Source organism: Bidens hawaiensis, unplaced genomic scaffold (assembly GCF_021521415.1).
Source record: "Bidens hawaiensis isolate Kalapana, Puna unplaced genomic scaffold, B.hawaiensis_p1.1 tig00419441_1, whole genome shotgun sequence".
NCBI classification, from domain to species: Eukaryota; Viridiplantae; Streptophyta; class Magnoliopsida; order Asterales; family Asteraceae; genus Bidens; species Bidens hawaiensis.
In genome coordinates this window covers 2519-26220 of record NW_027504862.1, presented here as the reverse complement: position 1 = coordinate 26220, position 23702 = coordinate 2519, and the positions used below count along the sequence as shown (strand labels likewise).

Genomic DNA, 23702 nt, shown 5'->3' with positions numbered 1-23702 from the left:
TCCCACTCAGGCGGTCTTCGAGAGACCGTCAACCCTCGACTCGTTATTCGGTTGGTGAGTATGTCTTACTCACTGATGGGGGAGAACCCGAGTATTATATAGAGGCCATGGAACATAAGCATAAAAGAGAGTGGTTTGAAGCCATACAAGATGAGATGAATTCCTTGTATGAGAACAATACCTTTGAGTTGGTGAAGTTGCCTAAGGGCAAAAGAGCTTTGAAGAACAGGTGGGTCTACAAATTGAAGACTGAAGAACATACCTCACGGCCTAGGTACAAGGCAAGATTGGTGGTCAAAGGGTTCAGTCAGAGAGAGGGTACTGATTTTGATGAGATTTTTTCTCCAGTTGTGAAGATGAGTTCCATCAGGGTGATCCTTGGTTTAGCTGCTAGTCTTGATCTTGAGGTTGAGCAAATGGATGTCAAGACAGCATTCCTTCATGGTGATCTGGATAAAGAAATATATATGGAGCAACCTGAAGGTTTTCAGGTTAAAGGTAAAGAAGATTATGTTTGTAAACTTCATAAAAGTCTTTATGGCTTGAAGCAAGCACCGAGACAGTGGTACAAGAAATTTGAGTCAGTTATGGGGAAGCAAGGCTACCGAAAGACTGCGTCTGATAACAACCCATTAATCCTTGATTGCTGAAGCAATAACTGAGTATACAATAAAAGGGAAACAAGGCAATTAACTTATAGTCTTATACTACTTCATGGGAAGTGTGGGTGAGGGCTCAAGAGTCCGCGTAGTGTTTGTGGTGGACGTGGAGATGGGGTGACCCAAAGGGCCATCTCAAGCTTTTTGGAGGGTTCAATACGAATAATAATAAAGTTTGAGGTACTTTTGGTGTTTTTTTAACTATACTATGTGTATCATCCATTCATCTTTCGTGTTCCGTAACGTTTTTAGATATTTAACCTTAAGACTTAAGAGTATACGTTTGCCTATGTGTTTAAGCTATTATTTATGGGTTGGTGAACGTACAAAAGAGTTGTACTTTAAGGCGGGCAAAACAAATTTGGTTATCCTAAGATTTTTTTGTTTATACTTTATAGGTACTTTGTATACGTCAACTGACATAGTTAAGGCACTTAAACCCATCCGCTTTTAACCACATCAACATGAAAGTAATGCAACACAAACAAACCTTATAAACAACGAAACCATGTTTCAGTTAGCTCTTGTACTAGAAATCCAGGTCTATAAGGACAGAAACAAAGTCAACAATACAGCACCATACAAACCAGGTGATTCTTATTTTTCATATTAAACCAACACAGAAGATCAAGAGATACTTAGAAACAATTCACATACCAATATCTCTCATTTCACACAACCCTTCATTCATGGAGGTCCTCGGTTTTCTTGTCCTTTGACTTGTAGTACCATCCAACAACACCAAGACCAGCCAACACGCCAGCTACTATCGCATAGTTTTTGTTCTTGTCTGTTGATACTCCAGCTGCGGATGAAGTTGATGCGGTTGACTCGCTTGCTGAACCGGCACCTGAACCCGAACCACCTGAGCTTGCTGATGAACCTTCAGCTTTTTGGCCCTGAAAATTCGTTAATGTGTTAATATGGCTACAAAATCAACATCATTGAGTTGATAATCTAATTATTTTAAATAAAGTGGGTTAAAAGATTATATGCATTTTAAATACACTTTGAGTTGACATGTTTAACCCGTCTGACGCATTTTAGCATTGTCTTTTATGAAAATATCACTCAATTTTCAAAACAGTCGCCTCTAAAATTTTAAAAAGTAGATGCATTGGAGGATAGCAACCTGGCGTGCAAGCTTTGCCAACTTCTCTTGCTCAACTTTCTACAGATTCAAGAAAAAGGAAAGATCAAAAATCAATAAAACAATAATGATATTATAGTTGGTGCAGTGCAAGCAAAGATAATAAGCACAAAGTCAGTTGCCATAAGCACAGAAAAAAGATGATAAAAACCCGACATAATATGAGAAAGCATACATAGAGCAAGTGTATAGACGGTGATATACAACATCCTACTAAATGATACTTTCAATCAATTTACTTTTCTATTAGTTTTATTCATGAATGTTTCTAGTTCTAGTAAATCTTGGTTGCATCAAGGGCAAGAGGAGCGCCATGTGCCTTGTATAGTTCAAGGTCAAAACTGGTGAAAGTTAGGATCTATAGAAGGTTTATATGTCAAAGCAACCTAAAGGATGGAAATATTTAAAAAAGGTTTACTTGATAAATAGGTTTACATGTAAAACAAATGAGAGAGATGCAATTTCTAGTTGTAAATACAACTTCTTTGGTTGTGCATAGACACGTGCCTCGTAGCTTAGCTTTTGGGACCAAAACGGCTCAAAGCGCCTCAACCTTTTTTAAAACCAAACAGCGAATGGTTTAAGATATTTTTAAGGAAATTTCAATTTTGTCCACACTATATGCCTAGCAAAAAGGGTACTATATAGAAGTTCAAAGAAATCGTTTATCATATACCTACAAGAATACAAGCTACTCTTTATATACACAAACAAAATGATAGCGAGCAACACGTGCTTAATACTAACTGAAAGCTACTCTTTATGAAAAAATAAAAATGCAAGTATGCAACATGTAAAACTTAGTAATCTATATTGCACACAGGGAATCTTGGAATTCCTTTAGCAGTTAGCTTCTAACTTCTTAGTTCAAAGTTATATGATACAATTTTCTTATGATTTACCTTGATGTAGACGTTCTCTGCAGCCTTTTCCTCCTCGCTAAGTACTTTGCCACTGCTCGAGAACCTGCGCGGCACATATCGGAATGCTTGTCTTGTTGCCATTGTTATCTTTACTTGCTTTCACCTTAAACTTCAAAACGATTATCATAGTCCATCAGAGGTCATATACTTATCAAGTCTTTTAACAAATATAAAAATGGTAAAACACACATAATAACATAATATTCAAAAGCACACATGATATTCCTAAAAATGATTAGCTCTTAATCTCCAATGTGCAAGTAAAACATAAATGATAATCCTAACTAAGAATTATATTAACATTCAAGCATATCCTCCAATTTCAATTTCATGTTAAATGACGTCATGACCTAACTACAGTATTATATTAATCAGTAATAACTATATGCAAATGATTGCCTCAAATGCTTAACCTAACAACAATAACACAGCTATACAGAAACCGTAACAGCTCAATAGCTTATACTACAGGCGTATGATCAGCAAATTCGTAACAGAACTGTTGGAATCAAAACGGATTGAACAAAATGAAGCACACATACAAATTTAACCGATTAGACGGTAAATTAAGCGATGAATCTGTGGCGATCGTCAAAATATTAATATTAATGAATAGAACAAGTAAAACAGTTACGTACATGAATTAAAGCTTAAATTTGTTGTTGGGAAATAGATACAGATAGATAGATCCAGAATGAAGAGGTTTTGGGTTTTAATAAATTCTGATTATTATTTGTTGGGAATATATAGGAAGCTACTTGAAGACTGAAGAGAATAGAAATTGTTTTGGGCCACAATATATTTGGGCTTATTTTCTGGACCATCCAAAATCCAATTGGTAGCAAATAAAATACAAAGTAAAACGCATCCTTTATGCGCTTTATATTTTATTCATATAGGCTAGAGGTGAAAAAAAAACCTTGAACCCGGAACTCGACCCGAAAATAAACCCGGAATCGGTTTTTTTATACCCAGGTTTTGAATACCCGACCCTATCTGTAGGGTATGAATAGGGTATGCATTTTGGTATCAAAATCCGTACCCAAAACGGACCCAATTTGTACCCGGTAATACCCGAAAATCGGAACTAATTCTAAACCCGGAGCCGGTTTTTCCAATACCCGAAACCGGATTTTTCAAATACTCAATCTATACTCAAAATTACCCGAAAAATACCCCTGAAAAATGCAACCCCTTAAAAATTCAATCTATACCCGATAAATACCAGGGAAAAACCCAAAAATAGGGTTTTTTCGATACCCGGAAATAGGGTAGCCGACCCGAACCTGATACATAAGGTATGGTTTTTAGAGGCAATGCCCGAACCCGGCCCGGTTATTGCCAATACCCGATTTTCTAATACCGGGTCATACCCGAACCCAGTTCCATACCCGAAAATGGGTATTTGAAAAATCCAATTTGTGCACCTCTAATTTAGGCAAGTTTATTTTACTCGTACCCGGTTAATCTGATCCAAACACACCCGTTACCCGAAAAATGATAAAACCAATTGTTATTAAGGTCGAGTATCAGTTAACTATCACACCCCGACCAAAGGCGGCGGAACATGCCGGGCGTAACGTATTAATTTGACAGTAGCTCAAAAGACACTAATTAACGTGACAATTATTGTTTAATTTCATTAACATTAAATCAAGTACACAATTACAATAATTAAATCAAATAAATCGTTCTTTTGTGTAATATGAATAAATATCCTAAGGTCAAACTATTGTCTTCAATCTTGAATAATATCCACTACTTGTACCTATAACATGCATGAAATAGAGTTTGTCAACACGAATGTTGGTGAGAATACATAAATTTTAGTTATATATATATATATAAATCACAATTCATATCTAAATGATGAGTATTACAATTCTTATGAAAATGTAAACAACTAAGTAGATGTGGACCCATTCTTATTGATACGAAATCAAAGTACTTGGGTAAATGTATGATCATACTATATGAGGATGAGATACCAACCACCATGCATAAAATAATCAATTAAGAACATAGAGCATTATCATAGTGCATGCAATAATTACACATAAACATATATTGAATTGTGTCTTGAATAGATGTGGAAATACAAATGAGTAATTTAAATAGGGTATACATGTCACCCCCAAAATTTAAAAGATGAAAAGGGGGATATGTAAACTCACCTTAACGAGTGGATTAACAAAGATGAGATGATGATAAAAATTAAGATAGAAGCGGATGAGCATCCCGAGTTACGATGACAAAAGTTCCTAGTTGTTAACGATAGTATTAGTTAGTTATAGAAGCAATAAAACAAGTCTTATGACAGATTTGGGATTTGATAGGGTTTTAAATAAGATTAATATGTTGTTATTATTATTATTATTATTATTACTACTACTACTACTACTATTGCTATTTTATATTCTCATTTAATTTTTTATTAATAAAATAAATATTAATTATTGTTAAATAAATGAAATGTTAAACATATATATATATATATATATATATCAACGGGAAAGGTTGGTGGTAAACATTTCTTCAGTCTTTTAAATTAATATAAATTTATAAATATATAAAACTGTATATTTATTATATATACATGTATGGAAAAGCTAATTGATAATTTATTTTGGAAGTTTAAAAGGGTTTGGTTCGTTAAACGGGTGAAAATTGGTATTAAATTTCGATATAGTGAAAGATTGTTAAAGGAAATAACATTTAAAAATAAGAAATACAAAAAATATTACAAAACCGGGCATGGGGAGACTCGAACCCCCGCCCCCAGGCCGGTTGTAACATCCTACATTTGATTATAATAAATAAATGAAATTTCGTTTATTAAATGAAGTGTCGTGTGTCGGTTTAAATAAATAAACTAATAGAAGGTGGGCTTGGACTTTAGAATATGAAATAAGAAAATGGAATGGGCCTTAAGTCCATGGGCTTAAGGGAGTATAAATACCCCTTAAACCCTAAACCTTTCCATTTTATCTATCTCTACATCATAGCTTACACCATCAAAACACACACAAACACCATCCTATAACCCGAGCCAAGAATCGAAGGTGGAAACCCGAACCCGTTGGTGCTAGATCGTCGTGAAGAACCAAAACAACATCAAGGCTTTATCGTGTTCGTAGTTCGACTCGTTTAAGGTACGTATATAATTAGGAATCGTTCATTTAGGTCCGGATTCAATTAGATAATCTTAGATCTGTATACATATTATAAAAACGAACCAAACGTGATGATTCTTGCTGAAAACCATTAACGATTGATAGGTTAATTGCTAACCTAAAAGAACTCGTATATATATGCCTAAATCACACCCCATAAACACGAATGTTTGGATGAATGAAGGGTTAGGGTTTGTTCGCACTAGGATTCCGAATCCAACGGTACCTAAATCGTGTTATTTGGTCAAGAAACGAAGGATTATTGCATATCTAATACCTGTTGACTAATCTGTGTTCTTGACGATTTTGACTTTGACCTATGTGTCAAAGTCTGGATAAGATTGATGTAATTCGTTAGGATAAGGTAACGAATTAATTAACCCAATTCGTTATGGCAAAATAACGAATTAGTTCACCAATTCGTTATGTCCAAATAACGAATTAGTTTCCCCAGTTCGTTATGATCAGATAACGAATTAAGTGATTCGTTACTTACCCAATTCGTTAGGATAACGAATAGACTAGCGAACTAAGATAACGAACCAGACTAACGAATCAGATCTCGAAAGATAACGAATTAGTTAACGAATCGGGCTTAATTCGTTATAGCAAATGAGCTAGCGAATTAGATAATAAATTAAAATCCTAATGGAAAATATGTTAAGACAGTTAATGAAAATAAAATTTTTCCTAACTGACCTAGCAGTTTAACCCCAGCCAGGGCCCTGCCCCTTGGACCCCGCTGCTAGGGGCGCTGCCCCAGGACCCCCGTTCGTTGTGGGATATAATTAAACTATAAATACGATATGGGTAGCGATAGATAATTGATACGTGTAATTGTTATACAATTAGTCGCGCATAGCTAAATAAGGGAATAACTATTAACGGTGAACATAGCCGCGTTCAGGTGAGTTTCTAGCCTCATTTCCTTGTTATGTTTTCGGGGCTGTGTGCATACTCGATGTGATAGTTAATACACTTACCCTAAATGTATTCCATATATGATTTACGTGATAGATATTATGTTATGTATGTGAATGAAAGCTTGTCGGTACGTGAACGATCTTCGGATATTGCACGTATTGACAAGGGAGGTATGTGTATAAAAGATGGATGTGTATGATATATATATATATATGTACAACATATGAATACGTGTGAATGATTAAAGAAAGTATATGTATGTTACGGGTATGTAAAGACAGTATGTACGAAAATGAAGAAGTAGGGGATCAGACCCAAATAATATCTGAGATAAAGAAGAAAGGGATCAGGCCCTAACAATATATGATATAGAGAAGAAAAGAGGGATCAGACCCTAATAATATCTGAGATAGAGAAGAAAGGGATCAAACCCTAATAATATCTGAGACAGACAATGACAGAGGGATCAGACCCTAATAATATTTGAGATAGAATGGACAGTAATTATATAGTATGAAAGTATGTATGAGATCATGTAATGAAAGTAAATTAGTAAAGTAATTATATGTATCTTCAGATGCATAATGGAAGGTAACTATATGTATTGTATGATGTATGATTAACTAGAACTCACTCAGCATAGCTGACTTTTAGTATGCACGCAGGTGAGTATGATGAGACAGCTGGCTTGAGCGGGGGCACATGGCAGAAGAATAAAAGCCTGGCATCTGAAGACTTGTTATGTTTTATAATTAATGTTTCGATTTTGAAAGACAAGATGAATGTTTTAAGACATGTTATGAATTATTATGGTAATGTTATGAAAGTTTTATATTCCGCGTAAAGTTTTAATTAACTCTGATATTTATAACTGTGTTTACGAGTAAATCCAACGTCCAAAGTAGGGCACCGGTAACGGGGTCGTACACCGGTTCAGACTTAAACACGGGTGCCCCAGCCAAGTTGGCCGGTGTCTAAACTGTGTAAGAGTACAAGAAAGAAAATACTCAATATGTCGTCAAAATCAACCCCAAACCCCTAAGAACCCTAATCTGTAAATCCCCAATTTGATATTCGATTGTTCTTAGTTAACCTGAATTGATAGAGGGCTTTGAGTATACCCTTGATTTCGATCTAGCAACACAAAACAATTACCTTAAACGAGCAGGAATTGAAGGTGAACAACCACCCAGGGCGTTCGGCTCAAGAAAACGGACGGGAGATGATCAGAATGGCTTCGTTTATTGCAATTGACTTAGGGCTTAGGTTAGCGACGATGTGGGGAGTGTGTGTGTGTGTCAATTTAATTGCATTATGGTTATGTATATATAGGGTTACGAGGTCAAGGGCAATCCTGGTGAGTTAATGGAAACATTAGACATATTTGTAAACTTCTAGCTGTTAATTACGCGTGTTTACCATAATTATGATGGCGTGTTGGCTACGAATCAAGCAAACTCGTCACAATCCTGATTATACACTGGATTGGGTGGGTTGACCTTGGTCAAAATCGTTAAGGGGGGGAGGGGCTGGACGGTGATGATGGGAAGGAGAGAAATGATGGAAAAATTTAGATATATTTGCAATTCAGTCCCTAAACATTAGGATTGGGTGCACAAGTGGATAAACGTTAGTTAGGGAGGGCTAAAAGTACCAGTTTAATAGTTCTAATTAATTATTAAATAAATAAAACTAAAACCGAGTGGTGGGAAGTGAAATAACTGATCAATAATCGAATGAATTAATAAATTGTTGATTTTATTAAATAACGATAGTTCGGAAAATAAAATAACACATAAATAAATAAAAAGTTTTTTTTTATTTTTTGAACGAGTCGGGTTTTCGGGTCTGGAAATTGACGAATGTTACATTAACCCTTTGAACGTTACAAAATAATCCAAACTGAATTACCTGAAGGCTAGTTAACCCAGGCTATACTGGAACAATCTTTAACATGTTATCAAAAATTTGTGAATGCGTATTAGCTTCTTATCTTGAATTATATTAACTTTCCGAACAACATGTAGGTTGGAATTTTTTGGACCAAAAGTGTAGTATATGCGTAAACCAAAAACAAGTTATAATAAACAAATATGTCCAAACCTGAATTACACGAGCTACTCGACCTGATAACCGAACACACCAACCTTGATTGTGATACTATTCAATAACCATCATACACAAAACTCGAATAACCCAATCCATAGTCAAAACCGAAATAATAAACTCGATGCATAGCACATGCTTCTTTGATATGTCTCGGACATGTGTGGATTGATTAACGAACGTATGAGTGGGTTCACCTTTCACGTGTCTATACTGTCACCATATCCCATCTCTTCACTCTTTTCGGATTTAGGTTCCCATATGTGTGTTTGGATATTACTTTATACGTTTGTATGTGTGATTATGGTTTTGATGTATATATAACGCGTATGTTTGATTTCTTTTATAAGGTTTAAATAGACAATAACGAAACGATATAAATCCAAAATCAGAAAACACGCAAAATATTTGCATGATATATCTGATTAATTCAAGACGCCGATGTCACAAATGAAGAACCAAGCTTGATTGGTCTCATGTGATCACGTTACTTAGTTTTTTTTATATAAATTGTTCTATTCTTAAAAAATATTCTTTTAAGTATGCTTTTTATTTCCTGCTTATTTATGTTTACGATTTAATGTCAGTACTGTCTATGCTCACTGATTTCATGTTGATTCGCCGCCATAGAGCACTTTTTTTGTTTCAAATATGTTGATTCGTTGTATCTTGGCATTAACATATTTGTTTCTATATTTCTGTTTACTTCTGGTATTGTAACATGATACCGACCGAAGTCACATTAACTCGCAGTCATACCGTGCAGGTTTTACCAACCAACCACATGTCGTTTTAAATATGATTCTTTTTTTATAAGTTATACAATTGTCAAATGTCAATACTATTACAAGTGTTTACTAATATATTGACTAGCTAGGAAAATTCTTAAAATAAACGTTTATGAAAATATTTTGGTTTCAGGTTTTATGAGTCATTTGCAAGAAAATTCCAAAATAAGTATTATAAACTAGTCGTGACGAGTAGTTTATGATTACACACGAGTAGTTTGTAGAACCATTTAAAACTTGCAACGTGCCCTTAAATTAACCGTAACGAGCATATTTACTAACCATTTACTCGTTACAACTAAATAAGTTTCATGCCCCATGACCTATGTTAGGTCCATAAGATAGCACAGCTTTTGGTGTTCTATGATTCACCTCCGAATAATGCGCACATGAGTAATTCATACGTCCTTTAGTCGCGACGACTAGTTTACGTGGTTCACATTCTCTACACGGGTAGTTTATTAGTAGTTATCTCGTCGCGACTAGTTTAGCCTTACAATCTACTCGTCGCGACTAAAGACCTTATGAATTACTCGTGGGTGTTGATTACGAGACATAAAACTTATTTAGTCGTAACGAGTAAATGGTTAGTAAATCTGCTTGTTATGGTTAGTTTAAAGACACGTGCCAAGTTTTAATTGGTTATACAAATTACTCGTCACGACTAGATTATAATACATATTTTGAGAATTTCTTGCAAATTAGACCTAAAACCTGAAAAACGTTTTCAAAAACACTTATTTGTGGAATTTTCCCTTGACTAGCTTCATTGTTATTATTGTAACGGAGGTAACCGCAACCTACCGAATTCGCGTATACGTAGCCTGTTTAATTTCCTAGCGTTTACAATAAAAAAAGGGAAAATTCTCAAAATAAGCGTTTATTAAAACGTTTTTCAGGTTTTATGTGTCATTTGTAAGAAATTCCCAAAATAGGTATTATAAACTAGTCGTGACGAGTAGTTTATGATTACACACGAGTAGTTTGTAGAACCAGTTAAAACTTGCCATATGCCATTAAACTAACCGTAACGAGCAGGTTCACTAATCATTTGCTCGTCACGACTAAATAAGTTTCATGCCTCGAAATCAACGCCCACGAGTAATTCATAAGTCATTTAGACGCGACGACTAGTTTACCTGGTTTACATTCCCTACACGAGTAGTTTATTAGTAGTTAACTCGCCGCGACTAGTTTAACCTTACAATCTACTCGTCGCGACTAAAAAACTTATGAATTACTCGTGGGCGTTGATTACTAGGGATAAAACTTATCTAGTCGTGATGAATAAATGGTTAGTAAATCTACTCGTTATGGTTAGTTTAAAGACACGTGTCAAGTTTTAATTGATTATACAAACTACTCGTCACGACTAAATTATAATACCTATTTTAAGAATTTCTTGCACATGACAACTAAAAACCGAAAAAACTATTTAATAAATGCTTGTTTTGAAACAAACCCCTTTTCGGAAGAATGGCGGGAAAGAAACCCTAGACTAACAAATCAGAGCCAATACACACTACTCACACACTTAGATCGAGACGAAGAAGAAGAAGATAGTTAATAACCATGGAGGCGCCTACAACGACTACGCCGGCGCCGGTGATGGCGGTGGAGAAAGTGGTAGCAGAGGCGGAGGAGCTGCCGAAGGCAATAGTGAAGAGGCTAGTGAAGGATAAGCTGTCTCAGTTGTCAAAAGACGGTGCGGATATTCAAATCCAAAAGGACTCTCTCTCAGCCTTCTCCGAGAGCGCCAGAATCTTCATCCATTACCTCTCTGCCACGTCAGTATTCGCTTTTTATATGATTTTGTTACTATTTGAACTCCATTATTAAGTTGAATCCATCATTCCTGAGTTCAAACAGCCTAATTTTTAATGTTATAGTTGATTTCAGTTATTTAATTTGGGAGAATAAGGTTTAGATTCCAGTCAATACAGTTTCATTGTAATCATTTTAGGGCCATTGACAACATATTAATGTATGTATAATTTTATCTTTATAGGTTAAATGACATGTTGATTTATAGTTTGATGTTGGTGTGATCTTTTGGTTTAGTTTAGTTGTAATCTTCGTAGGGCAAATGACGTATTATTGTATAATATGATGCTGGTGTGATATTTCAATCCAGTTTAGTTGGAATCTTTATTGGGAAATGACATATTAATGTATAGTCTGATGTTGGTAACTTGGTTTGATATTTAAATCCGGTTTCTTTGTAATCTTTATAGGCTAAATGACATATTGATGTATAGTTTGATGTAGGTGTGATCTTCTAATCCAGTTTCTTTGCAATATTTACAAGGCAAATGACGTATTAATGTATACTTTGATGTTGGTGGGTTATTTTAATCTAGTTTAGTTGTAATATCTATATGGCAAATGACATATTAATGCATTGTTTGATGTTGGTGACTTGGTGTGATCTTTAAATCCAGTTTTATTGTAATTGTTTATAGGGCAAATGACATATGCAAGGAATCGAAGAGGCAAACAATTAATGCTGAAGATGTATTCAAGGCGCTTGAAGAAATCGAGTTTCAAGAATTTGTTACACCACTAAGAGCCTCTCTTGAAGGTCAGCCATTAAAATGACTCTATGTTGTAGATAATATGATACAATCTGTGTGAAGCTTTATGGTTAATGTGTAACCTTGATGTCAGTGACTGTTTTGCTAACAGCTTTTGTTCATGATTTCAGAGTTTAAGCAAAAGAATGCTAAAAGAAAGTCTGATTCTTCTAAAGCAAAGGAAGCCAAAAAGAGCAAAACAGAGGAGACTGTGACAGAGAATGGAGAAGCGCATGAAAATGAAGATGGAAACACGGTTGCTGATGAAGAGTGATTGTTTGCTCACCCGAGCCCCTCAAATCATCATTTGGCTTTGTTTTAGTTTTGGGCTTTTGCTGAGGTAAGAATTTGTAGTTCTTGTAGGTAAGTTTGATCATGTCTAGATGGACTCCTGTTGAAATATGGATTGGATTTTGGTTCTCACTCAAAGCTAGAAAGTATTGCATATTCTGATGTGAAGTTATTAACAAATGAAAGTAGTACAATGCTTGTTGGAACATGAGGCGCCAGTAGACATGCATTTTGCTTAATATAAGTTCGTATAAGTAATTTAGATTCTTATATAAATAAAGCTTGTATTTTGTTTCGTTGCCTAAAACATGTGAAGTTTGACATGCTTAGGTTCATGTCAACAAATTGTGCATCAAACAGCTATAAAGTGTGATTTCAAACATGAGATCTTTAACATGGCCCTTTGCAAAATTGTATTTTGGAAAAGGTTCTGGAAGAGGCAAGATGCGTGGGTTGGATGGGTCGGGTAACGGGAAAATCATATTTGTGTTGGTTGACCCGCTATCACTTTATTGCCTACTTTGTTATTTTAATAATTCATGAGCTAGTTATGATCAGAGAAACAATATAATTACTTGCAACTTGGGGTTGGGTTGATGTAGCAGTTTAAAAATGCATGGAAATATTTTATTTGGGGGTGTTCATTGTATTTTTAAGGTTTTCATGCTGATTTGTGCATCTTGTCTCATCTTTTGTACAATTATGATGCTTTAGCACCAGTCAGACATCATGACAGCATTAAAGATCAAAGTAGTGTATCCCAATAATGATGTAATACTTGACTGTTAAGTTATAACATGTATGCAAAAGGTGCTGTTTGTCTAGTCCATCAAATAGCACTTTCATGTGACTGTCCCAAGGTGGTACAATACCAAAATGGTACATAAAGTTTTAGATCATATGCTATTATGAAAATAACCTTTTTCTTTCTCATGAAGTTAATGGTTTTTCTTTGCTAGCATGTCACCATATTAAACAAAAACAGATAAACAAAACAAAAAGGAAAGAAAGAAACATAAAAAGAAAAAAAGGTGTAACATTTTTTTTATATCTTGCATCACCTGCCTTCATCAGGCATTCATGACTAGGATCGTTGATGCCTCCACCATAACATAAATTGAGCATAAAGGGGTTTTTGGGTTGATGATGTTGGCTATGAGCCTATGAGGGTTGATTTGCATGTATTGCCAGTGATGTGTGGTCAGATAAGGGGTTGCCATTGTCACATAAGGGTTTCCTAATTCATCGTATAAGAAAACTTACTATGCTGATATTAAAGTAGGCACATATAAAAAAATAAAAATATAAAAAAAACTATTTTTTTTCCTTTTCTTCTTTTAACTTAAAGGAGGAGAGATCAAGCATGTATTTCACTTTTTACAAAGTCTCCGAACCAACTTGTTATCTAACATGGCCATTATGTGAGTGTATATGTATAATACCCATAAAGAGAGTGGATCAAATACAAGATCCAAATTTACTAAAGAGTATAGAAAAGATTTTGGGTCTTTGCTCATATCAACTTAATCATCAATTCAATTCTTAGTTTTGAGTTGGTGTCAATAAGTTGAAAGATTTTGGGTCTTTGCTCATAATACCCATTTTATTATGCACTATCTGATACAATTATGTGTATTCGAAGTTAACTTTTATAAACATCGCCCCTGAAAGAGACCCAACAGCCACAACCAACTACAACATGCAAGTATGCAACACAAAGGTGAAATTACACCAATCAAGCCAAGAAGCCGATTTCCCTTGTAAAACTCGCCCTATGTGAATATTCAACTCATGTGCCACCGCATGTGAAACCTGTTAGTTCTCAATTAAGAAAATGATTATGTAGTAATTAAGAATGTTTAAAACATTTCTTCTCCATCAAAATTCAAAAGTGAAGGGACATGTTCGACCAATTTGTTCTCCACCCAATTAAGTGTCTATTCAACACTTTGACCAAGATTATTTTTCCTAATCTTTCAGTTTGATTTTCAAAGTGTTTAGCGTCATATGTAATTTAATTACTTGATATAATATTCATTCAGTGTATTTTTTTTATTTTGCTTTCCATGCTTCTATTGCAAAATCATAATTTACTTGTTTTTCTTTTGATTTTCCAATATTTTAGGATTATATATTGAGTTGGTGGTGCCAGGTCAGCTTGAAAAAATTTTATTTCCATTAACTGTCTTAACACATTTTTCATTAGGTTTTTAATTTATTTTCTAAGCGAACTTAACTTTAGGCGAAGTTAAACCTTAAGCGAACTTAGCTTTAGGCGAAGTTAAACCTTAAGCGAATTTAGCTTTAGGCGAAGTTATCAGTTAGGCGAACTTGGCCTTAGGCGAAGTTATCAGTTAGGCGAACTTGGCCTTAGGCGAAGTTATCAGTTAGGCGAACTTGGCCTTAGACGAAGTTACCAGTTAGGCGAACTTGGCCGTAGGCGAAGTTATCAGTTAGGCGAACTTGGCCTTAGGCGAAGTTACCAGTTAGACGAACTTGGCCGTAGGCGAAGTTAAGCTTTGAAGGCGAAGTTAAGCTTTTGCAGGCGAAGTTATCAGTTTGCAGGCGAAGTTGCCCAGTTCGCAGGCGAAGTTGCCCAGTTCAGCTACGGGTTTGGTTTTTATCAAGCATTTTGGCGATTTTAATACCCTTGTTATGGTTCGACATCACCCACTAACGTTCCCTAACCATTTTCGGTCGTATATATATCCCGTATATACTATAAAGCTTGGATCTTTAAGCTTAAGGACATTCAAAAGGCTAAACGTTCAATAAAACGTAAACTTTAAAGGTCAAGAACATACCTTTTATACGTTCGGTGTGGTCGCGGTTTGATTGGTTATCTCGTATATAGAAGATCTAATAATGGTTGGCTCGATTTTGGTCTTGGACGTCTCTCTCTCTCTCGGCCGAAATACGGTGTGTGTGTGTGTTTGGAGTGTGTTAGAGAATAAGATGGAAATGAAATGAGGGTTTAGGGTTTTAGGTTGGTTTAGGGGATATTTATATCCCTTAAAGCCCATGGACCTAAGGCCCATTCTCATTTAACCCATCTCAATTAATCTAAGTCCATGATCCGTTCTTTACTCGATATTAATTAATTAATAACGCGAAATCACTAAACGTAACTTTCTTTATTCAACGTTATAAATTTTAGGATGTTACAAAATGTTTTTACTTCACTAACGTTTTAACTTTTAATCTTCTTTTTCACATAATCACATGTATGTTTTAAATTCATAAGTTTTTTCTTAACAATAAACAGAAGCTTTGATTTTTGCTGTGAAATAATTTCTTAGCACATAGTAACATAGTGTTGTTGTTAGCATTATTTTATTATTAAATATTGTTTAAATATATAAATCAAGTTAAGTTATTTTTAATTACAACATGAAATGCTAACCATTTGAAGACAAATTTATGCTTGCAAATGATTAGTTTTTGTTGAACCACATAAACGGAGATCATGTTAGCATGTTCACGAATTAAAAAAAAAATACAGAAAACAATAATAAACAAGAGTAAATTACATGCATGGTTCACATGTTAAGTTAAGCTTTAAGAAATTATACATATGATTTTAGTGGTTTACCTACTCATCATCTCATTGTTCCGAAAATAAATTTATGTTGTTAAGTTAGTGTAAAAAACAATTTTACTTTCAGGCTGCTATACATCATTTTTTTTCATTTCACATTATCCACGCGACTAGGGATGAGATCGAACCGTACCGGTATCCACCGGTCCAGGTCCCGAATATTCCGATCTTGAAAATCGCGAAATCTTTGTACCGGTATCGAAATATTCTGTTCGGTACTGGAATTCAGGAAATACCGGTCCCGTACCGGTACCGAAACTCAAAACTTTGGTACCGATTCGATACCGACGGTACCAAATCGGTACCTATACCTGTTCGGTACCATTACCGATTTTGTTCATCCCTACATGCGACACCTCAAATTTGTCTTTATCATTCAACCTATATTATACAGTATTCTTCATCATTTTTCACCATTATTAATTAATATATATATATATATATATATATATATATATATATATATATATATATATATATAAAAGGCTGATTGGATGAAGGGGCTAACGACCCACATGACCCCCCCCCCCCCCCGGCCGCTCATAGGTGTCATGTAGGCCACCCGTGAGATTGTTAGCATAAAATAGTGAACAATAATTTATTTCAAAGCCATATAAGTGACAAAAGTAAAGAGTTAATATATGTGTAATTCACTAATGTAATGTTATGAACTTTTTACAAAATTAGAATCAAATATGAATTTTTAGTGTGTAATCAACTATGAAAATTATTATTAGTAATTGTAATTGCTCTTTTCTGTTATTAATCACGCATATAATATATAAAATGTCATTAATGAAAATATGTGTCGTTAAAAAACAATTCATGAAAATATTTTCCAGTGTTAAGAAAATGCATCACAATGTTTGTATGTTTATATCAAAAACGTCCACTCAAACACTAGCAGAGCCCACAATATTCAATAGGTGGAAGCCGGTGTTTAAAGCTAATCACATATCGCCACGGGTTTAAATATTGAGCACTAGTGGTTAAGCTAATCACATATTGTCACTCGCCCAAATAAGATCCCCTAATGCTTTTACTATGTTACTTTTGTTTGTGGCGTTTCAACGGTATAATGCTATCTGCTGACGTGGAATAATTTTGTCCCTAAAAAGGTAGGTATTCATTCGTGGAGAATGGAGAGGGAGATAAGTCTGGTTCTCCTTGCGTTGGCTAAATGGGGAATCCTAGTCTCGTCGGCGGTGTGCCCAATTTGTGAAGAACATGTGGAAAAAACATAACACACAATGATATTGTGCTAGTTTTCTCAATCGGTTTGGAGTGTCATAAGAACGTGGTGTAAGATACTATTTATTTATGCATTTTGGATTAGAGATTTGTTGAAATTCCATCGATAGTTTGTCACTCAACTCTCCCTAATCGAAATGTGAAAGCATTTTATGCGGTTGGCCTTACTATGATACGGAGCTTACGGAGGGCAATGAATTAAGTGGTGTTCGAAGGAAGACGTGTTAGTTTAAATAAAGTGATAGGAGAAATCAACACATTAAGCTACTTATGGGTTACAAATCAACTAAAAATATGGCTTTAATAGACGAAAGGTGGTGTAATGATGTTGTAGTCTTCGTTAAAATATATTTTCGTTGCTCGTTGAAAAGAATCAAAATACCGTTCTTATTTATTTTAGATTTGTTTTTTGAATATAAAGTTTGATACACCCAAACAAATAAAAAAAGAAGGGAAAAGAAAATAAAAAGAATATCATTATCCTGGTATCCAAACACACCCCTATAGGTTTGAGCCTAAAACCCTCATTCCCTCCATCTCTTTAAAATACGCCACACTCTTTCTTTTATTTGGAGGGAGTAATAACACAAACCATATTATCACAACCGCCGCCGTATTCTCAATCCATCCATGGCGTCTTCCGACACCCAACTCGCTCAGGTCGCCACCATCCTCGGCCCCGACAACTCCCACTTATCTCCCACCTCATGTCCGCCGCCAACGACCAACGCCGAAACCCTCTTCAACCTCCACCACCCGGACAACTTAATACTCAAGCTCTCCCACCTCCTCCCACAACCCAGAACCTCGCGCCATGTCCGCCGTCCTCCTCCGCTTCCGACCCCGACGACGACGTCTCCCATTCCCACACCTTATATTATTCTCTCTCACCCAATACACAATTAGCCCTAAAATCGAGCTTACTCGAGTCCGTTACCACCGAATTGTCGAAATCGATATCGAAGAAGCTCTGCCATACGGTCTCCGAGCTTGCGGGTTTGCTCGTGCCCGAAAACGGGTGGCCTGAGCTTTTACCGTTCAGGTTTCAGTGTGTGACGTCAGCAAACCCTAGGCATAGAGAGAGTGCTTTGTTGATATTTGCTCAATTGGCTCAGTTTATTGGTGATGCACTGGTTCCGCATTTGGACACTTTACATTCCGTGTTTTTGGGGTGTTTGGGTACGGGTGTGGATTCGGTATGTCAGGATTGCGGCGTTGGGTGCTTCGATTAATTTCATTCAGTGTTTGGAGAAGGCGTCGGATCGGGATAAGTTTCATGACCTGCTGCCGTTGATGATGCAGACGTTGACCGAGGCTTTGAACTCCGGGGAGGAGGTGACGGCGCAGGACGCGTTGGAGTTGTTGATTGAGTTGGCTGGGACGGAGCCGAGGTTTTTGAGGAAGCAGATAACGGAAGTGGTGGGGGCGATGCTGCAGATTGCAGAGGCAGAGAGGCTGGAGGAAGGGACGAAGCATTTGGCGGTTGAGTTTGTTGTTACGTTGGCGGAAGCCAGGGAGAGGGCGCCCGGGATGATTAGGAAGTTGCCGCAGTTTGTTAAGAGGTTGTTTGAGATATTGATGAAGATGTTGTTGGATGTGGAGGATGATGGGGCGTGGCATAGTGCGGAGGTTGAGCATGAGGATGCGGGCGAGACGAGTAATTATAGTGCTGGTCAGGAGTATTTGGACCGGCTTTCCATTTCTTTGGGAGGGAATACCATTGTTCCGGTTGTTTCTGAGGTTTTGCCGGCTTATTTTGCTGCTCCGGAATGGCAAAAGCATCATGCGGCGCTCATTGCGTTGGCCCAAATTGCGGAAGGCTGCGCGAAGGTAGTATTTTATTTAATTATTATAAATTGGCTTTTAATTGCATTGAAACCTAAATTTAATATATAGCATTTTATAAACATGTAATCAAATTCTTGATATATGCATTTTTTAAAAGGTGTTGTTTGTTGTGTTGATATAGGTTATGACAAAGAACTTAGAGCAAGTTGTCTCTATGGTATTGAACTCGTTTCATGATCCTCACCCTCGGGCTAGATGGGCTGCTATCAATGCAATTGGTCAGCTCTCTACTGACTTGTGACCAGACTTGCAAAATAAATATCATCATCTTGTGCTGCCCGCACTAGCTTCTGCTATGGATGATGTCCATAATCCACGTGTGCAGGTGAGACAGGACCTTTATCGTTTAGTATGGATGTGTATAGGATATATTTTGTAAATGAATATTTAAATGCGTCAAATTGTTACTTGTAAATTGTAATACGTTACTTGCTAAAGGAACGTGTTAATGTTTTATTTACACAGAAAATAACTTGCTGTATGTATTGTCATATGTATGTTTTGCAGGCACATGCTGCTTCAGCAGTGCTCAACTTCAGTGAAAACTGTACACCGGAACTTCTAACGCCATATCTGGACGGTATTGTTGGAAAATTACTTGCATTGTTGCAGGTATATCATCTTGTCTTGATAGCAAAAAATTCTACAAATAATTTAGATTGACCAAATTGTTTTAGCATCTGAGCTTTTAAATTGACACGCCCAAAGTTCTCGGAGACTAATTATTGAATCTACTTTTGTAATCCAGAATGCTAAGCAGATGGTTCAGGAGGGGGCTTTGACTGCTTTGGCATCGGTTGCCGACTCATCTCAGGTATTAGACGTACTCATTTCTGTTTTCTTGTAATTTTGGTTCTCACATGATATCTGTTTGGCAGGAGCATTTTCAAAAGTATTATGATGTGGTTATGCCTTATTTGAAAACCATACTTGTGAATGCAAATGACAAAACTAATCGAATGCTTCGTGCCAAATCAATGGAGTGTATTAGTTTGGTTGGAATGGCTGTTGAGTTCAAGGATGATGCCAAGCAGGTACAGTTTTTCAGTTCTTCCTTGTATTTGTTTTACATACACAGATATGTATATATTTGTGTTAAAGACTAATAATTTATTGTGTGGTTTAAGGTTATGGATGTCGTTATGTCACTGCAAGGTTCCCAACTGGAGACAGATGACCCTACAATAAGCTACATGTTGCAAGTATGTTCGTTTTCTATTTCATGTTACATAACTTTTTCTTAAAAGTATATGAAGTTTGTTGTATAATTAATAGTTGAACTTTTCTTTTGCAGGCATGGGCAAGACTTTGCAAGTGCTTAGGGCAAGATTTTCTTCCTTACATGAATGTTGTCATGCCACCATTGCTTCATTCTGCTCAACTTAAACCCGATGTTACAATTACATCTGCTGATTCAGATGCTGATATTGATGAATCTGATGATGAAAGGTCTGATATATGTTATAACTTTTTTCAACTGTTACAGGCTATCTCATTATTTGTTATTGGTTTTGGATCTTAGTAAGTTTACTCTGTTCAAACTGCAGCATTGAGACTATCACACTTGGTGATAAGAGGATAGGGATCAAGACAAGTGTCCTTGAGGAGAAAGCTACAGCGTGTAACATGCTATGCTGCTATGCTGATGAGTTGAAGGAAGGGTTTTTCCCTTGGATTGATCAGGTAGAATATCGTTTACTTAATTAATATATCTGGTTATTTTTTGCAACATTCTAATATAATGATTAATTTCATTTAGGTTGCTCCATTACATATGCCACCATACTCAATATAATGAGTATGGCAGCCTGACAAGTACAAAAATGTTTAGAATTATACACCCAATATAATGATAACTATAACCACCATAACATATAATCATGCGTACCTGGCGGACTTCTGTGCTTGTATCATTGCATGCTTCCAACACAGCTGGTAGGAAAGTGCCATAATATCTGTAACAAGTAATATTACAATGTATATTTGTAAGACCAAAAACATCAACAGTATTAGAAGTACCGAACCCGTTTTAACTAATTAAAAACCCGCCCATTTTTGAGTTACCACAGAATGGAAAGACTTACTTTACAGCTGCATCTCCACAATGCTCAGCCACGTCATCAAATATGCAAATGGCTATTCTCTTTTCCTCGGGTGTTCTATCGTTTCCCTAGAGTACATCAACAAAAGGATGTTAATATTACAGTCACGCATTCAAACAGTATTTGTATAACTACTAAAATCAAGAAGTGGTTACAAAGATAAGATATGATGAAGTCATGAAACTCACCCACATAGGCATCAGGTAAGGCAATAATTCATCAAATAAAGGCAAGAACGGAGCCTTAAAAGTCTTAAGTAGAGAACCCAAACAATCACCAACCTAAGTTTAAGAAAGAAAATAAACTGTTATTAAAAAAAATAAACCAGCGTAAAAGTGTAAATTCGCAACCAGTGAACAATAAGCACATACTTGATCAAAAAGTTCTTCCTCTTGTTCATTCTCTTCTTTGAGCATTTCACCCTCTTCTGCATCAAAGTCCTCTGCTTTGACTCTTTCGGCTCTTTCATTTCTTCTAGCTGCACTAGCTGTCATCACCTGTTTTAGCTCTTCCACAATGCTTCTCACTTGGTTTCCATCTAAAAGGGGTCCACAAATCTGAACCAAAGAAAAAATCAGAATATTTCTCATAACCTTTACAAACAAACAAAAGTCGAAATTAAGCAGATAACGAATCACACCTGTACACACTCCTTTATTGCATCTAGCATGTTAGAGCATATTTCAGTCTCTGGTTCCTGAAAGTCAAAATCCAACAAATAATGATTTGTTAGAGCATAGTACTTAGTTTTATTGAAGTATTTCCATTATTTTGCAATAAAACATCATCTGATTTCTATCAGTATGGTAAAAAGTTGAAAATAACCTTCTGTAAAGCCTCTACTAAAGATGGTATGATATAGTCAGACAACTGCTTCACATATGACTCATTTCGACCCTGAGATTGACCCTTCTCAACAGCTAATTTTGCTGAACGAAGAAGCTCCGGCATAGCTACAAATCAAATAAAAAGTTAATGCTTAAAACAAAATATTGGAATCACAATAAACTTATGAGGGGTAAATTATTACCAGAAACTGCAGCCTTCCTAACTTCTTCATGAAAATAAAACTTAAGAAGTGGTACAAGTAATGGAGCAACCTAAATGAAATTAATCATTATATTAGAATGTTGCAAAAAATAACCAGATATATTAATTAAGTAAACGATATTCTACCTGATCAATCCAAGGGAAAAACCCTTCCTTCAACTCATCAGCATAGCAGCATAGCATGTTACACGCTGTAGCTTTCTCCTCAAGGACACTTGTCTTGATCCCTATCCTCTTATCACCAAGTGTGATAGTCTCAATGCTGCAGTTTGAACAGAGTAAACTTACTAAGATCCAAAACCAATAACAAATAATGAGATAGCCTGTAACAGTTGAAAAAAGTTATAACATATATCAGACCTTTCATCATCAGATTCATCAATATCAGCATCTGAATCAGCAGATGTAATTGTAACATCGGGTTTAAGTTGAGCAGAATGAAGCAATGGTGGCATGACAACATTCATGTAAGGAAGAAAATCTTGCCCTAAGCACTTGCAAAGTCTTGCCCATGCCTGCAAAAGAAAAGTTCAACTATTAATTATACAACAAACTTCATATACTTTTAAGAAAAAGTTATGTAACATGAAATAGAAAACGAACATACTTGCAACATGTAGCTTATTGTAGGGTCATCTGTCTCCAGTTGGGAACCTTGCAGTGACATAACGACATCCATAACCTTAAACCACACAATAAATTATTAGTCTTTAACACAAATATATACATATCTGTGTATGTAAAACAAATACAAGGAAGAACTGAAAAACTGTACCTGCTTGGCATCATCCTTGAACTCAACAGCCATTCCAACCAAACTAATACACTCCATTGATTTGGCACGAAGCATTCGATTAGTTTTGTCATTTGCATTCACAAGTATGGTTTTCAAATAAGGCATAACCACATCATAATACTTTTGAAAATGCTCCTGCCAAACAGATATCATGTGAGAACCAAAATTACAAGAAAACAGAAATGAGTACGTCTAATACCTGAGATGAGTCGGCAACCGATGCCAAAGCAGTCAAAGCCCCCTCCTGAACCATCTGCTTAGCATTCTGGATTACAAATTCCTAAATATATATAATATGGCTGGGAAATGTTTTATTGATGAGCCCAAACGATATTATTTTAAGCAGATGGCCCAAACAGCTACATTTTCAATCTAATTTGGACTGAATCACATGAGGCGCTGCCTTAAGCGCCTCACGCCTCGCCAGCTAATGCGCCGCCTCAAGGGCGCCTCATGTAATTTTAGCGCCT

General features: G+C 35.9%; 3 protein-coding genes and 1 pseudogene across 5 annotated transcripts; 2 read left to right on the top strand and 2 right to left on the bottom strand.

The window, feature by feature from the left end:
* Nucleotides 1-1150: 1150 nt before the first annotated feature.
* LOC143608850 (uncharacterized protein At2g27730, mitochondrial-like) lies at nucleotides 1151-3480 on the bottom strand. Of its 2 annotated transcripts, none has more exons than XM_077083776.1 (4): nucleotides 3410-3480; nucleotides 2712-2841; nucleotides 1792-1830; nucleotides 1151-1558 (listed from the first exon to the last, which is right to left on the bottom strand). In XM_077083776.1, the coding sequence occupies exons 2-4, from the start codon at nucleotides 2811-2813 to the stop codon at nucleotides 1343-1345; spliced, it is 357 nt and encodes a 118-aa protein (XP_076939891.1). In that variant the 5' UTR covers nucleotides 2814-2841; nucleotides 3410-3480; the 3' UTR covers nucleotides 1151-1342. The 2 variants fall into 2 exon arrangements, with proteins under 2 accessions (XP_076939891.1, XP_076939892.1); XM_077083777.1 differs by having other exon boundaries at nucleotides 3414-3427.
* Nucleotides 3481-11186: 7706 nt separating this feature from the next.
* LOC143608849 (DNA polymerase II subunit B4-like) lies at nucleotides 11187-13591 on the top strand. Its single transcript, XM_077083775.1, has 3 exons — nucleotides 11187-11510; nucleotides 12186-12304; nucleotides 12428-13591. The coding sequence occupies exons 1-3, from the start codon at nucleotides 11296-11298 to the stop codon at nucleotides 12568-12570; spliced, it is 477 nt and encodes a 158-aa protein (XP_076939890.1). The 5' UTR covers nucleotides 11187-11295; the 3' UTR covers nucleotides 12571-13591.
* Nucleotides 13592-18065: 4474 nt separating this feature from the next.
* Nucleotides 18066-20991, top strand: LOC143608856 (uncharacterized; annotated as a pseudogene). The gene is made up of 8 exons (XR_013149337.1): nucleotides 18066-19266; nucleotides 19406-19609; nucleotides 19792-19896; nucleotides 20033-20098; nucleotides 20163-20318; nucleotides 20412-20486; nucleotides 20579-20733; nucleotides 20832-20991. The product of XR_013149337.1 is annotated as an uncharacterized LOC143608856 (transcript).
* A 79-nt stretch (nucleotides 20992-21070) lies between these two features.
* LOC143608843 (uncharacterized) lies at nucleotides 21071-23494 on the bottom strand. Its single transcript, XM_077083768.1, has 12 exons — nucleotides 23432-23494; nucleotides 23212-23367; nucleotides 23044-23118; nucleotides 22797-22951; nucleotides 22563-22698; nucleotides 22417-22486; nucleotides 22212-22339; nucleotides 22027-22083; nucleotides 21758-21943; nucleotides 21575-21667; nucleotides 21369-21454; nucleotides 21071-21239 (listed from the first exon to the last, which is right to left on the bottom strand). Exons 1-12 carry the CDS (start codon nucleotides 23483-23485, stop codon nucleotides 21071-21073), a joined length of 1365 nt encoding a protein of 454 aa, XP_076939883.1. The 5' UTR covers nucleotides 23486-23494.
* Nucleotides 23495-23702: the final 208 nt, after the last annotated feature.

Coding starts and splice junctions, on each gene's coding strand:
- LOC143608843 (XM_077083768.1), bottom strand. CDS start 23,485: ATGGTTCAGGAGGGGGCTTTGACTGCTTTGGCATCGGTTGCCGACTCA. Junction 22,699..22,796: donor GATGAATCTGATGATGAAAG/GTCTGATATATG, acceptor TTCAAACTGCAG/CATTGAGACTATCACACTTG. Junction 22,487..22,562: donor TTTTCCCTTGGATTGATCAG/GTAGAATATCGT, acceptor AATTTCATTTAG/GTTGCTCCATTACTTGTACC.
- LOC143608850 (XM_077083776.1), bottom strand. CDS start 2,813: ATGGCAACAAGACAAGCATTCCGATATGTGCCGCGCAGGTTCTCGAGC. Junction 1,831..2,711: donor CAGAGAACGTCTACATCAAG/GTAAATCATAAG, acceptor TTGAATCTGTAG/AAAGTTGAGCAAGAGAAGTT. Junction 1,559..1,791: donor TGGCAAAGCTTGCACGCCAG/GTTGCTATCCTC, acceptor ACGAATTTTCAG/GGCCAAAAAGCTGAAGGTTC.
- LOC143608849 (XM_077083775.1), top strand. CDS start 11,296: ATGGAGGCGCCTACAACGACTACGCCGGCGCCGGTGATGGCGGTGGAG. Junction 11,511..12,185: donor ATCCATTACCTCTCTGCCAC/GTCAGTATTCGC, acceptor AATTGTTTATAG/GGCAAATGACATATGCAAGG. Junction 12,305..12,427: donor ACTAAGAGCCTCTCTTGAAG/GTCAGCCATTAA, acceptor TCATGATTTCAG/AGTTTAAGCAAAAGAATGCT.